Source organism: Zea mays, chromosome 6 (assembly GCF_902167145.1).
Source record: "Zea mays cultivar B73 chromosome 6, Zm-B73-REFERENCE-NAM-5.0, whole genome shotgun sequence".
NCBI classification, from domain to species: Eukaryota; Viridiplantae; Streptophyta; class Magnoliopsida; order Poales; family Poaceae; genus Zea; species Zea mays.
In genome coordinates this window covers 108195072-108208209 of record NC_050101.1, presented here as the reverse complement: position 1 = coordinate 108208209, position 13138 = coordinate 108195072, and the positions used below count along the sequence as shown (strand labels likewise).

At 50.6% G+C, this 13138-nt stretch overlaps 1 protein-coding gene across 1 annotated transcript; it reads right to left on the bottom strand.

Annotated features, from left to right (window-relative positions):
* Positions 1-8385: 8385 nt before the first annotated feature.
* Positions 8386-12034, bottom strand: LOC100192828 (protein N-terminal asparagine amidohydrolase family protein). The gene is made up of 9 exons (NM_001138019.2): positions 11817-12034; positions 11558-11734; positions 10741-10805; positions 10508-10601; positions 10390-10428; positions 10085-10270; positions 9607-9785; positions 9012-9131; positions 8386-8882 (listed from the first exon to the last, which is right to left on the bottom strand). Exons 1-9 carry the CDS (start codon positions 11880-11882, stop codon positions 8774-8776), a joined length of 1035 nt encoding a protein of 344 aa, NP_001131491.2. The 5' UTR covers positions 11883-12034; the 3' UTR covers positions 8386-8773.
* Positions 12035-13138: the final 1104 nt, after the last annotated feature.

The following is a 13138-nucleotide window of genomic DNA, read 5'->3' as shown; positions in this document are numbered from 1 at the left end:
CCTACGCCTCCGGGATACGGATACCTCACTCATCACCTTCTGCGATAAGTAACTTGCGCTCGGATAAAGCGACTCCGTGGACCGAACAAGTCTTCACGTTCGGAAGCTCTCCTGCCGAAGCAGTCCTTCAAGCTTTCTCGACTAAGTCGGGGACAGGGCCTCATGGACGGGTGAAAGTACGCGTAAGCGGCAAGGCCGACCGAGCCGAGGGATTCCCACGCCTCGGGGATACGGATACCTCACTCGTCCCTTCCGCGAAAAGCAACTCTCGCTCACACAAACATCCCTGTTACCGACAGAGTCCAGATGCTCGAAACAAGAGAAAAAAAAGACGCAGCTTCGCAAGCGCGGCGAGGGTGTGTTTTTCTGGCCTCGGCGGCCGCAGAAAGCACACGCTACAAGATGATCTGATCCTGCAGGCTCGGGTCTTCACGCTGAAGGGAGCCATAGCACCCTCGGCATCGACGACGTCTTCAGCAAAGTCCGACCCAGCCTCGGGCGGCGACGCGGTCCAGGGACTCCTCCAGGAATCCGGCCCGAGCAGGCGGCTCGACCGGTTACCCCTGGGGTCTCGGTCAACCGGCTTCCAAGGGCGCCAGCCCGACCCGAGGCCTCGACTGATCGACTTTGGCGTCGGCTCCGCTGACGGACAACACGACTAGGCTCCGGCCAACCAGGTTCCCATTCTCGAGCCAACTCCGCCTCTGTTCATACTAATATCGCTACCCCTGGCCTCGGTCCACCGAAGGGCGGCCGAGGGGTCTCTTTAACTAAGCTAGAGGAACCCCAGACAACAAGGCCGAACGGGCCGAGGGATTCCTACGCCTCCGGGATACAGATACCTCACCCGTCACCTTGACACGGGGCGACTCATGCTCGGTAAAGCGGTTCAGATAATCAACAGGCGAGACTTAGTGCTCGAAAATGAGGGAAAAACACGGCTCCGTGCCGAAATTACATACATGTTCAGGCCCCGACAGCCACAATGAACAAAAAGCACTGGCATTCGAAGTGCCATTACGAACGGAACTCCGGTTCCCCCCTCCGCAGGTACGAACGACCCCACTCCATGGGGAAGGCCTGCGGAGCAACAGAAGACCGACGGTCGGCTTGCCGCCGCCCATCCTGACTACGGCGACGGTAGGTCGGCGCTGCTGCGGTCTTGCTCTCGCCCCCGCCGACGCTCGAGGGGCGAGGACAAGCACGCCGGCGCGGTGGCCCGGGGCGCGGGTGGTGGCAGTGATCCCGTCGGTGACGAGGACTTCTCGAGCCGCCTCCGCCTCGGCGCCGATGGCAGGGGACACCAGCCCCCCGGCAGATCCCCACTCAAATCCTCCCAGACGAGTGGGGCGCCGGCCTCTGCGCAAGGGCGCCGTCCCAGTGCAAAAGCAGGGCCACCCCAGAACACGAACGCCGCCCTAACGGCGCGCGGAATCGTGGGTGGTCCTCCCGTGCACACGATGCGGCGGTCACCCTCCGGCAGGAGGGGCCGCCGGAAGCCCGGCCGACGACTCCGACACGCTGGAGGTAACGACGCCCGCCGTCGATCAGCCCCACGTTGTCTAAGTCCGCGCCGTCCGCAGGGCCAGCGAGCGCCTCCACCCCCGAACGCCGCGGGAAAGGGCGACCCGCGGACCCGCGCGGAAGGTAGAGCACCGGCTCAGCGTGGCTCCCACCCCAGCGGGGATGATGAACATCCTTGAAGCTGAGGGTGGGACCAAGATCGCAGCCCGGCTTGCTTTTCCCCACCCAGAAACCGGCGGTCACCATCCTGGGTGATCGCCGGCATGGGGGTACGGCCGGGCCGGCTGATGAAAATCCTTGAAGCCGAACGATGGCTGAGAGGTACCAACTCCCATGGAGTTGCGTTCCTCCAACGAGGAGGCGGAGAGGCGGCGGATACCCCCCATCCGGGGGCTTGGAAGATGGGAAGACACGACGCTTAAGGGAGGAAGAAGACATGGTTGCCTTCCGAAAGGAGTCTCCCTCCTTTTAAAGGCAACTCTCCCTACGTGCGCCCCCAGGCGCCGCAAGCCGAGTCTTCTACGACACGCTCCAAGGCCCTCCCCTGCGACTCGGGGGCTGGGTCCCGCATGTCATGCAAGCCGGCTCAGGGCAGAAGAAGCCAAACCGCCGCGCGTGGTGCGCACGACCGTCCAGCGGTTACAAGCGACCCCCCATTTTCGCCCAGACCAACGGGCAGAAGGGGCGGGCAGCCATGCAGGCGGCATGCAATCGCGCCAGATGGACGCGCTTCTCCAACTTCTGACACGCCAGCTTGGGAACCCAGGCCCACGCGTCGAGCAACCGGCGCGCCAGTCGCTGCATGCAAGCAACCGCACCGCCACTTGTGCCACCATCGCGCCTCTTCGGTTGCGGAGCCAATGCCGCGACTCGAGGCGACCCATCAGCGCCAGCCTGGCGCGTCGGTCAAAGCGACCGAAAGTGGGCCAGCAGTGATAGCGGTGGCAGGCAGGCGGGCGCAGCGGTCACGTCGTCAGCCAGGCTCACGTCCCATCCTGGGACAGCAAGAGAGCCTCCTCTCACGGCGTGGAGACGGTGCACCCGTGACCCGTTCCTCGAACGGATCGCACGCGCGCAACGGCCGCCCCGCCAACCACTCGCCCCGTCGCATTAACTCCGTGGCGGGACACGCGGCGCCTCTGGCAGGAGGAGCGCGCGACGCTTCACCTTCGCCGTAATAATCGCGTCAGAAAAGGTACGCCACGTCGTCCGATTTCGTATCCTTTTCCGTTTTCCTCTTTCTCTATCTCTTGCAACAGGGACCGGGAAAGGGGGATACCCCGAGAGGGATCCTTCTCCGCGAAGGAACCGGGCTCCGAGCCCCCCACTACTGATCAGGGGTTCGAAGGCTGGCCCTCCGAAGGGTTCAACAGCCGCCTCAGATCGCATGGGCCCGACACCCACTACTGGTCAGGGGTTCGAAGGCCAGCCCCCCGAAGGGTTCCATGGCCGCCTCAGGCTACTCGGGCTCCGCGCCCATTACTGATCAGGGGTTCGAAGGCTGGCCCCCGAAGGGTTCACAGTCGCCTCAGACACCGAGCGAGGGATGACCAGGGGTACGTTCGATACATAACCAAGGCTCGGGCTGCGCTCCCGAGGTACCCTAGGACATTTCCGAGACCAGCGGGAACGATCTTGTAACGGAATCCCATCGGAGGGAGGCATCGAGCCCTCGGACCCCGTCGCCAGGGGATCGGGTCCGACAAATCACCCGCAGGTACTTTTGGGCGTGCCTCTGGGCCCCTAGCCGACCCCCAACGAACGGGGCACGGACGTCCACTCGGATTACCCGCTTGCAGCTCACCGGAGACACCATGTTCGGTGCCCATCGAGGGTAACATGGCGCACTCCCCCCCTCCTCCTTGCGGAAAGGCGACGTAGGGGCGTATGTAAAAAGTCGAGTCTGTCCCTGATCGCCCTCTCGCCCTGTGCAGAGGCTCGGGGGCTGCTCTCGCAAAAACCGGCTCCGGCCAAATCGTTGACAGCGTCAACATACCAGCCCGAGAGCTTGGACCCCGACCGTGCACCCGGGCTACGGCCAGTTCGCATGAGGGAACGACCAGACCAGCCGAAGCATTGCGCGAGGTATTAAGACCTCGAAGGAGTGTAACCACTCCTCCGAGGCCTCGGGGGCTACACCCGGCGGGTGCGCTCGCGCGCACCCACCGGAACGAAATGCAACCGAGAAAGGTTGGCCCCCTTGCAAAAAAGTGCGACAAAAGCCTCCAAGCGAGTGCTAACACTCCCTTCGAGGCTCGGGGGCTACTGTCGGGGACCATAATTAGGGGTACCCTCAAGACGCCTAATTCTCAGCTGGTAACCCCCATCAGCATAAAGCTGCAAAGGCCTGATGGGTACGATTAAGTCAGGGATCAGTCCACACGAGTGACTCGATCACGCTTCACCCGAGCCTAGCCTCGGCCAAGGGCAGCCGACCTCGAGAGACTTCCGTCTCGCCCGAGGCCCCCTTTTTATGGCGGACACATCACCGGCTCGCCCGAGGCCTTGGCTTCGCTCAGAAGCAACCCTGACTAAATCGCCACACCGACTGACCAAATTGCAGGGGCATTTAACGCAAAGGTGGCCTGACACCTTCATCCTGACACGCGCCCCCGGCAGAGCCGAAGTGACCGCCGTCACTCCACCGCTCCACTAGCTAGTCTGACAGAAGGACAGCGCCGCCTGCGCCACTCCGACTGCAGTGCCACTCGACAGAGTGAGTCTGACAGGCAGTCAGGCCTTGCCAAAGGCGCCACGGCGAACTCCGCCCCGCCCGACCCCAGGGCTCGGACTCGGGCTAAGACCCGGAAGACGGCGAACTCCGCTCCGCCCGACCCCAGGGCTCGGACTCGGGCTAAGACCCGGAAGACGGCGAACTCCGCTCCGCCCGACCCCAGGGCTCGGACTCGGGCTAAGACCCGGAAGACGGCGAACTCCGCTCCGCCCGACCCCAGGGCTCGGACTCGGGCTAAGACCTGGAAGACGGCGAACTCCGCTCCGCCCGACCCCAGGGCTCGGACTCGGGCTAAGACCCGGAAGACGGCGAACTCCGCTCCGCCCGACCCCAGGGCTCGGACTCGGGCTAAGACCCGGAAGACGGCGAACTCCGCTCCGCCCGACCCCAGGGCTCGGACTCGGGCTAAGACCCGGAAGACGACGAAACTCCGCCTCGCCCGACCCCAGGGCTCGGACTCCGCCCTGGCCTCGGCCGAACGACTTCCGCCTCGCCCGACCCCATGGCTCGGGCTCGGCCACGGCAACGGAAGGCAGACTCAACCTCGGCTTCGGAGGAACCCCCACGTCGCCCTGCCTAGGGCACAGACCGCCACGTCAACAGGAAGCGCCATCATCATCCTACCCCGAATCGACTCGGGTCACGGAGAACAAGACCGGCGTCCCATCCGGCCAGCTCCGCCGGAGGGGCAATGATGGCGCTCCACAAGCTCTATGACGACGGCGGCCCCCAGCTCTCTTACGGAAGCAGGACGACGTCAGCAGGGACTCGACCGCTCCAACAGCTGTCCCTCCACCAGGCTCCGCCGCACCTCCGACAGCCACGACATCACGCCAGCAGGGTGCCCAGATCTCTCCGGCTGCCACATTGGCATGTACCTAGGGCGCTAGCTCTTCCTCCGCTAGACACGTAGCACTCTGCTACACCCCCCATTGTACACCTGGATCCTCTCCTTACGACTATAAAAGGGAGGACCAGGGCCTTCTTAGAGAAGGTTGGCCGCGCGGGACCGAGGACGGGACAGGCGCTCTCTTGGGGCCGCTCGCTTCCCTCACCCGCGTGGACGCTTGTAACCCCCCTACTGCAAGCGCACCCGACCTGGGCGCGGGACGAACACGAAGGCCGCGGGACTTCCACCTCTCTCACGCTCGACTCCGGCCACCTCGCCTCTCCCCCCTTCGCGCTCGCCCACGCGCTCGACCCATCTGGGCTGGGGCACGCAGCACACTCACTCGTCGGCTTAGGGACCCCCCTGTCTCGAAACGCCGACACTATTAAACCCTGATTGGCGATTGCATCTCAATTATCTTAGACCATAAGTTTCTATATGTGTTGGCCACTTTAGGTTCCATCGTGATTTGACGTGGATTGCAATCCTATGTTCTTGGTGTACAGCCACTCCCATGTCATCTAATTGCATTCTTGTTTGGGTACTTAATATAAAAAAATAAAGTACAAACCGCAATCTCGGGAATTTTGTAGGGTTTAAATTAGCAATAACATGAGGTCAATACACTAGTATATTTGGTGTTAGTGTAAACTCGATTTAAGGAAAATTTTCTGATATGCCATCAGATGTTATACTCATTTTTTATAAAGTGATATATATATATATATATTATGTATAATATGTATGACTAGTGACACACAAGAAAAGAGTATATTTTCGGATGGTATACAGAAAATTGGCCGTTCTTCCAACGCTCGACACCCGTCCTGCACGTCCACATTGTCCACGCTGGCACAGCAAACCCAATGACGTCGGGCCGTACCCACTCTTTTCTGGCCCAACCGTTATCCTCCGCCACCCCGATCAGCGGCGACCCTACAATCGTCCTCCACTTTGTGACATCATATACTATAAAAAAACAATTAATAAAAAACCTAGTATCCTAAATATTATTATTCTATACTATATTTAAAGCATCAATTTCAACCGTCGCCGTACGTCATTTTTTACAAATAACCCCTCACAACTATTTCAAATTAATCCGTTGCACGTTTATAGATGTCAAACGACGCCCGACACGGGCTAGATACACGTGGTGACGCGGGCCACAACTATGGCACAGACATGTCATGTCGGCCTGCTAACTGTGTCGGGCCAGCCCGTTAGCCCGTCGATCCATTTAATTAAATCAGCGTAACGACGCCCGACACGGGCTAGATGCACGCGGGTCACAACTATGGCACATGCACGTCATGCCGGCCTGCTAACTGTATCGGACCAGCCCGTTAGCCCGTCGATCCATTTAATTAAATTAGTGTAAAATGTTAAAAAACGATGTAGGAGGTAGGGTTCGAACCCATTCCCTGATGAAAGAAGGGCGGGCGACACTGGGTGAAACTGTCTAACCAGTAGAACATCACACTAAGATGTTTCTAATATTGAATATAAATTGTATATAGGTATATACGTTTTTTTGTAAAATAAAAAAATAATCGTGTCGGCACGGACCAGCACTACGGGCCGAGGCTACAGCCCAAGAACGGTACAACGTTCTTGGCTCATGTAAGCATTAGGTCGTTTCTGAGACCACATTGGCGCAATGAACTACATAGTGTTGAGGTTGCTGAATTGGATGAAGCAACAATGATTTGTCACATTAACAGCAAAATGAAAGGTTATTTGTTGGTTTTAAACGTTAGTAATTGCTACGAAGTAGCATAATTTATATGGAGCGCATCCAGTTTTTATTGATGCCTGACTTTAGCAATCACTCCATATTTTGATCTATCTTTTTTATAAATTTGACTTCATGGAACTTATTTTAGAAACTTGATCTCACGAACTTTCTCTTATTTGGTCTATGTATGATGGAATTATGTCATTTTATAATATTTGTTCATTCAGTCAATCGTTGTGAACTCTCTTCTAAACACTCACTTTATTGGCTGTGTTGTACCAAGACATATTTGCATGGAGTAAACAATAATATCAGTTAGCCAAATCAAAAAATATATTATACAGAGAGCGGAGACAATCAATAAAAAATCTTGAAATTCTTTTGATGAATAGTTTATGTGGGTATTGTTGTAAGCCGTCGCAACGCACAGGTAACCGACTAGTTTACCATACAAGTTTCACTAAAATCGATATATTTTGACTCTGAAAAACCAGAATAATTTATAATTTGAAATAGAGGGAACACCGCTTATTAGGGCTGAAAACGGAACATTTGACTCGTCCATTTTCTTATTTACGGTAAAATCCGAAAACGAGTGAAGTTCTATCACACTCGTTTTTAGCCAGGTTAAACCCGTATGTCTGAAATCTGGATCAAGCCAATATGAATTAGTGTATTAGCTAAAGCCTCATATCCTTATCAAATTATAGCACAAATGTCATTCTAGCCACCAACTCTTCTCAATGACAAAGTGGTCTAAAGGTTTAAACAACCAACCGTAGTTATATGTACACCACTTACAACCAAATAACAATGAAGTGTTACCTCTCTGTATCTATTTGTTTTATATTATTATCCTATTAGTCACTCAGCAATTACATGCAGCAATCTCTCTGTATCTATTTGTTTTTATATTATTATCCTATTAGTCACTCAGCAATTACATGCAGCAATTACACCGGTCGTTGTTTTTTTTTCGTACGTCAGTTTATTCTGCTCCCATTTTCGTTGCCTAAACCTATTAGAAGAAATTTCTAAAACCTTTTTCTAGTACAAGCTAGGGTTTAATATTTTTGGAAAACTTGATTGAGCTGTTCCAATAAAAGTCTTGTACAATTAAATAATCGGCAAAATTGCTCTGAAAACCTTTTCCACACAAGTTTTATCCACATATATTGAAGGAGAAAAAAATGTTTCTACAATGTTCTAAGATCATTTCCAAGAGCCTTTCTAAAATATATTCTCTAAATCATCATTTAGAGAACCATTTTAGGAAAGATTGTTTTCTATATTTTTGTACCCTGTAACAACTTTTCTATATATCTTGCACAATCTAGAGAGCTATTCTCGTTTTTCATATTTGACTAGCATTTCATGAAAAATCAATCCCGAGAAGTTGTCCAGACAAATTTAAATATATCTGAGAAAAGTTATGCACGAATAAATAAACTTACGCCCACAAGTTCCTCGGTGAAGTTTATGCAGGAAGTGGTGTTATATGAGTTTTGGGGAAGTTGCATTATAAGTTTGTGCACAAAACAAGGAACCTTATAACTTCAGAAAAATACAAAACTGCGTAGAAATGAAAATTTCGATAAAGAAAAAGAACGGAGATGTGAGGAATCGCTCATCATTTTCGGCCCAAGAGCATGCGTTTTTTTAGTTTTTAGCTGGTCCTTAGAGCAGCTGCCATCTCCAAGAGACTTTATAAAATTTACTCCCATCTCCAAGCGTCCACGGATGTGCTAATCGCAGTGCGCAGAAAACTTTGCACTCAAACTTAATATGTCACTGTTCAAATCAACGGAGAGGGGGGTTTCCCTTCTGGTTCGTTCCATGTGTGGGAGCACCGACGATAACAGCAGACGATGGAAGCCCTTGGCTTGCACTACGAGTACCTTGACCAGCTTCCGTCGCTTGCCCTATGGAACACCCGGGGCTTGTGTTTTGGGAACGTCTCTTCCCAGTCCGGGTTATCGATCAGGTATTTCCAGATCCTACAAACAAGAAAAAAATTACAGATAATTCTAAGAACAAGATAACTGTGAGTCATAAATCAGTTTGACAGTATTTATGGTCTGCAAACTGCAAAGGAGTAGGGAAGTCTACACTGTAGACACACAAACCTTCTTTCGTTTTCCACGAAGTGAGGTGGTTCTGCGGCTGGAGAGGTGGAGCACCGCAGCAGGACTTCGGAGTCCGAGAGCTGGTTGAGTGAGGACGCTATATCGGCCCAATCTGGCATCCTATGTATCAACAGGCGATGGATTTTATGGTAAGGGAAAACTGTAAGCAAACAAGGCATGTACTGTTTCCGAGTCCGTTGGATACCATGCGCTCTTAAACTATTTGTTTACTGCAATATTTTCTTGAAATTTATACAGCAAGAACTATCACTCAGTAGGGAAAAAAGTTGTGTTTTTTCTGGTTCCGAGTGGATTTGATATATTGATGGCAAAGAAGATCATGGTAATGCCTCTATAGAACTGTTCATGCAAAGAGGTACTAAACAAAGATGAACATCTGTTTAGAAATGTACTATAGGCATTAATCGAAAGTTTTGCCTTTCCTTTTCAGATAGTACTACACCCATTGCACTGTTGGAATATCAAACTGGATGAAAATAACTACTGAAACAGTAGCTCAGAGTTCAGAAACGTGGATGTTAAGCACAAAGAGTTTGAAACATGCAAATAAAGACGATGGGAGGATTTTAGATACCAGCAGGCAGGTGCAATTTGGAAAACATCGTCCTGAGTATCGTAAGTCTCCAGCAACCTTCCTTGCCAAGTTGGATCATAAGAGCTAACGCTCACACGAATTCTCCTGACAACTTCATCTGGGCACCTTGAATCCATATCAAAGGTTGCTGGTATCACAACTCCAGATGAGGTTTCAACCTGAAGAAACCAGGTCAGCCTATGTGAACAATCAATCTCAAGTTTTGTATGTTCAAATTCACAGTGCTAAAGCTCTATTGTATGCATGAATATTTGAAATCCGCACCGAAACCAAACACAAAAATGGATGTAGGGGGAAATGGAGAGGTGACTGCAGAATATAACTTTGGATTAACCTTCAATGAGACCTTCAAGGACATTCTGTAGGAAGGCATCGGAACTGCTATGTACTGGTTCTAAGCAGATTGGTGCCAACTAACCAACAATGTAACGGATGCAGAAGAGAGGAAATCACTAACCACAAATCCACCAATTATAGGTAGCGCATTTCCAAATGAGTCACTCTTCGTGTTATTCTCAAGGACACAAAATGATCGAAGGTGGAATTGTAGCTGGGACTTATGCAGCACTTCAACTATTTTGCAACATAGTGGATAGGAATACCCTTCCTGTTTGATGTGTTTCTTTCCAGAGGAACGAACAACCTGAAGAAGTGAAGAGTTAACAATGGTAAATGGTTCCACAACGTCTTGTATCACGCAAAAAAAGAGAGAAATAAAATACTCAACAAAATGGTGAACCACCAATAAGTTTTGAATCCAACCTTTGTGGAAGCATCAGCAAAGCCACCAATAAGGTGAACCTGCAGTAAGTACTAGTGAGAATGCCTGAAAGGTGCATAAAGTACACCCCATATTGAAACCACAGTTAAAGATACAAACATCAAATGGTGCATTGTCATCACCAAGTAATTCTAACATCTGCTTGATCCCTCCCTCCACAATTTCTGGAAAATCCATATGGCTAACAGAGGTCCTGGAGTAAGCAATGGAAGATCACAAGCATTGTCATAAGTCCTTAATCTCAGTTCATTCAGAAAATACAAGAGTTATAAAGTTAACAAGAAACTGAAGCCTTACAGGATCAGATAAATGCTCACTTCTTTTTCACTTACATTCCAGTCTTGTTGTTGCGAATTACAACACCAATGCATGTAGTAGCCTCATCTGTGCCAACTAACTATAACGCAAAAGACATATTAACTCAGGTGTTATTCAATTTTAAATGACATATGCAAGGTTTCAAATTGCGGGCTATAGTAAGTAGTGGCATATTTTTCCCAGAAGCTATAAAGCTATAGCACCGCTATAGCGGAGCTATGACAGATACTGGTTTTTAAGAAAACCATGAAAAAATGCAAGTAATTGATTCATAAAAAATATAAGAATCATGAAATTTGGTGGACACAAAGGCTTTAGGAGTACAGGTTCCAATACTAGTAAATCATCACAATCCACAAAGTTGGTAAAGTACAGGTAAAAAAACCTAAGAAACCAGCTAATAAAAGGTAAAAAAAAAGCTGCTAAGATGACTGCCAAACCCTAGTTTTACAGGTAGCAGCAGTAACCCCTGACAACGTCCCCAAAGCTCCCAGCACAAGAATCCCTGCTTTATCCTTCGCACCCAAAAAGGTTTCTGCTTCGTCCCGAACCAATTCCCAAATCGAGTGAAGTGAAACTACGAAGACTTGCCGATCCACTACTTCAGAACCTGAGCCCTTTGTCTCGACAGCAACAGTGATGATTTAGACAGGAAAACGAAGTTCACCTTCACAGCACAAATCATCACTGAGCTACACATATAATCGATCAGATACACAAGGAACTCCATCAACGACGTAACAAGATCCCGTTTTTATCACCCAAAGGCAGGTGGGGAACGAAATTCCCCAACCCTATTAGACCAAGCCGCGACAAGGCAACTCCACGCACCTCGACGCGCGCCGGATCCACCGTGGCGTACTCCCGCTGGAACACGTAGACGTGCTTCGGCGCCCCCTCCTGCCCTGCCGAGATCCGCCTCTCCGGCGCGACCTTCAGCCGGTCGACCGCGTGGCGGATCCCGGGGCTCTCCAAGAGCGCCGCCACGAGCTCCCTCCCGCTGTCGCTCTGCAGAAAAAAAAAACGATGTCGTAGAATCAGAGACAGGAGCCAGCACCCACGAGCTCGTCAAGGTGAATAACCGACGCACCGTGCGAGAGGCAGCGCCGGTGCTTCCGGAGGAGGAGAGGACAAGGTCGCCGTCGAGGAGGAGCATGCCGCCGGCGGTCTGAGTCTTTGTCGGAGGAGAGCTGGAAAGTGTGTTTCAGACTCGAAAAGTGGTGCAGAGGGAACCAACTTCCAAGCTTCCTTGCGCACCACCTGGTTTCAAGATCAAAGAAGACGCGATGCATATACAGTAATACAAAGGTGCAGGTGGTGAGGCGGCGTTCATAGGGATAAGTTTAATAATAAAATCAAATGTTTAGCCATTAGTTAAATTATAAGAGATAAAATATATAATACTCTCTCCGTCCCAAGTTTAAGGGAGTGTTCAATGACTATGTATGTGTTCAGGGCGAAGCCAGCCTCGAGCTTCGTTGGTGTCAACATCATTTTGCACTAATATCATCAATATTGTAAATTGTGTGGTTGTTTTTTATCCAGCATTTTATGTGATTTTTTCATCTTGCCAAAAGTTACCTATACTTTTTTAAGGACAATCTCAGGCCAGATTCTTCTGCTCCTCTTGATATATACTAGAACATGAGGCGCACTTCGTGCGCCCTACAGTAAAGCAGCGAGGAAAGGGAAGCGAAAGCCTAGTTAATTGTATCATCAACAAATAGTATGATTTATTTGTTTGAAGAATAGCAGCCCTACAAGCTCCCCAAACAACTGTAGTTTATCGGTGACAGTGTGCTGCTGGTAAAAAGTAGCAAATCTTTCGATAAACTAAAACTATGGATACTTCCAAATATCAAGTGCTGCACATAGTTGGTTACTGTAATCATATAGCAATCTGAATAAATTTCATAATTGAAAGTCGCCTAGAGGGGAGGTGAATAGGGCGAAACTGAAATTCTCAAATATAATCACAACTACAAGCCGGGTTAGCCTTAGAAATATAATTGAGTCCGCGAGAGAGGGTGCAAAACAAATCGCAAGCGAATAAGGAGTGAGACACGTGGATTTGTTTTACCGAGGTTCGGTTCTCGCAAACCTACTCCCCGTTGAGGTGGTCACAAAGACCGGGTCTCTTTCAACCCTTTCCCTCTCTCAAACGGTCCCTCGTACCGAGTGAGCTTTTCTTCTCAATCACTTGGAACACAAAGTTCCCACAAGGACCACCACAAGATTGGTGTCTCTTGCCTCAATTACAAGTGAGTTTGATCGCAATGAAGAATCAAAGAAAGAAGAAAGCAATCCAAGCGCAAGAGCTCGAAAGAACACAAGCAAATCTCTCTCACTAATCACTAGGGCGTTGTGTGGAGTTTGGAGAGGATTTGATCACTTGGGTGTGTCTAGAATTGA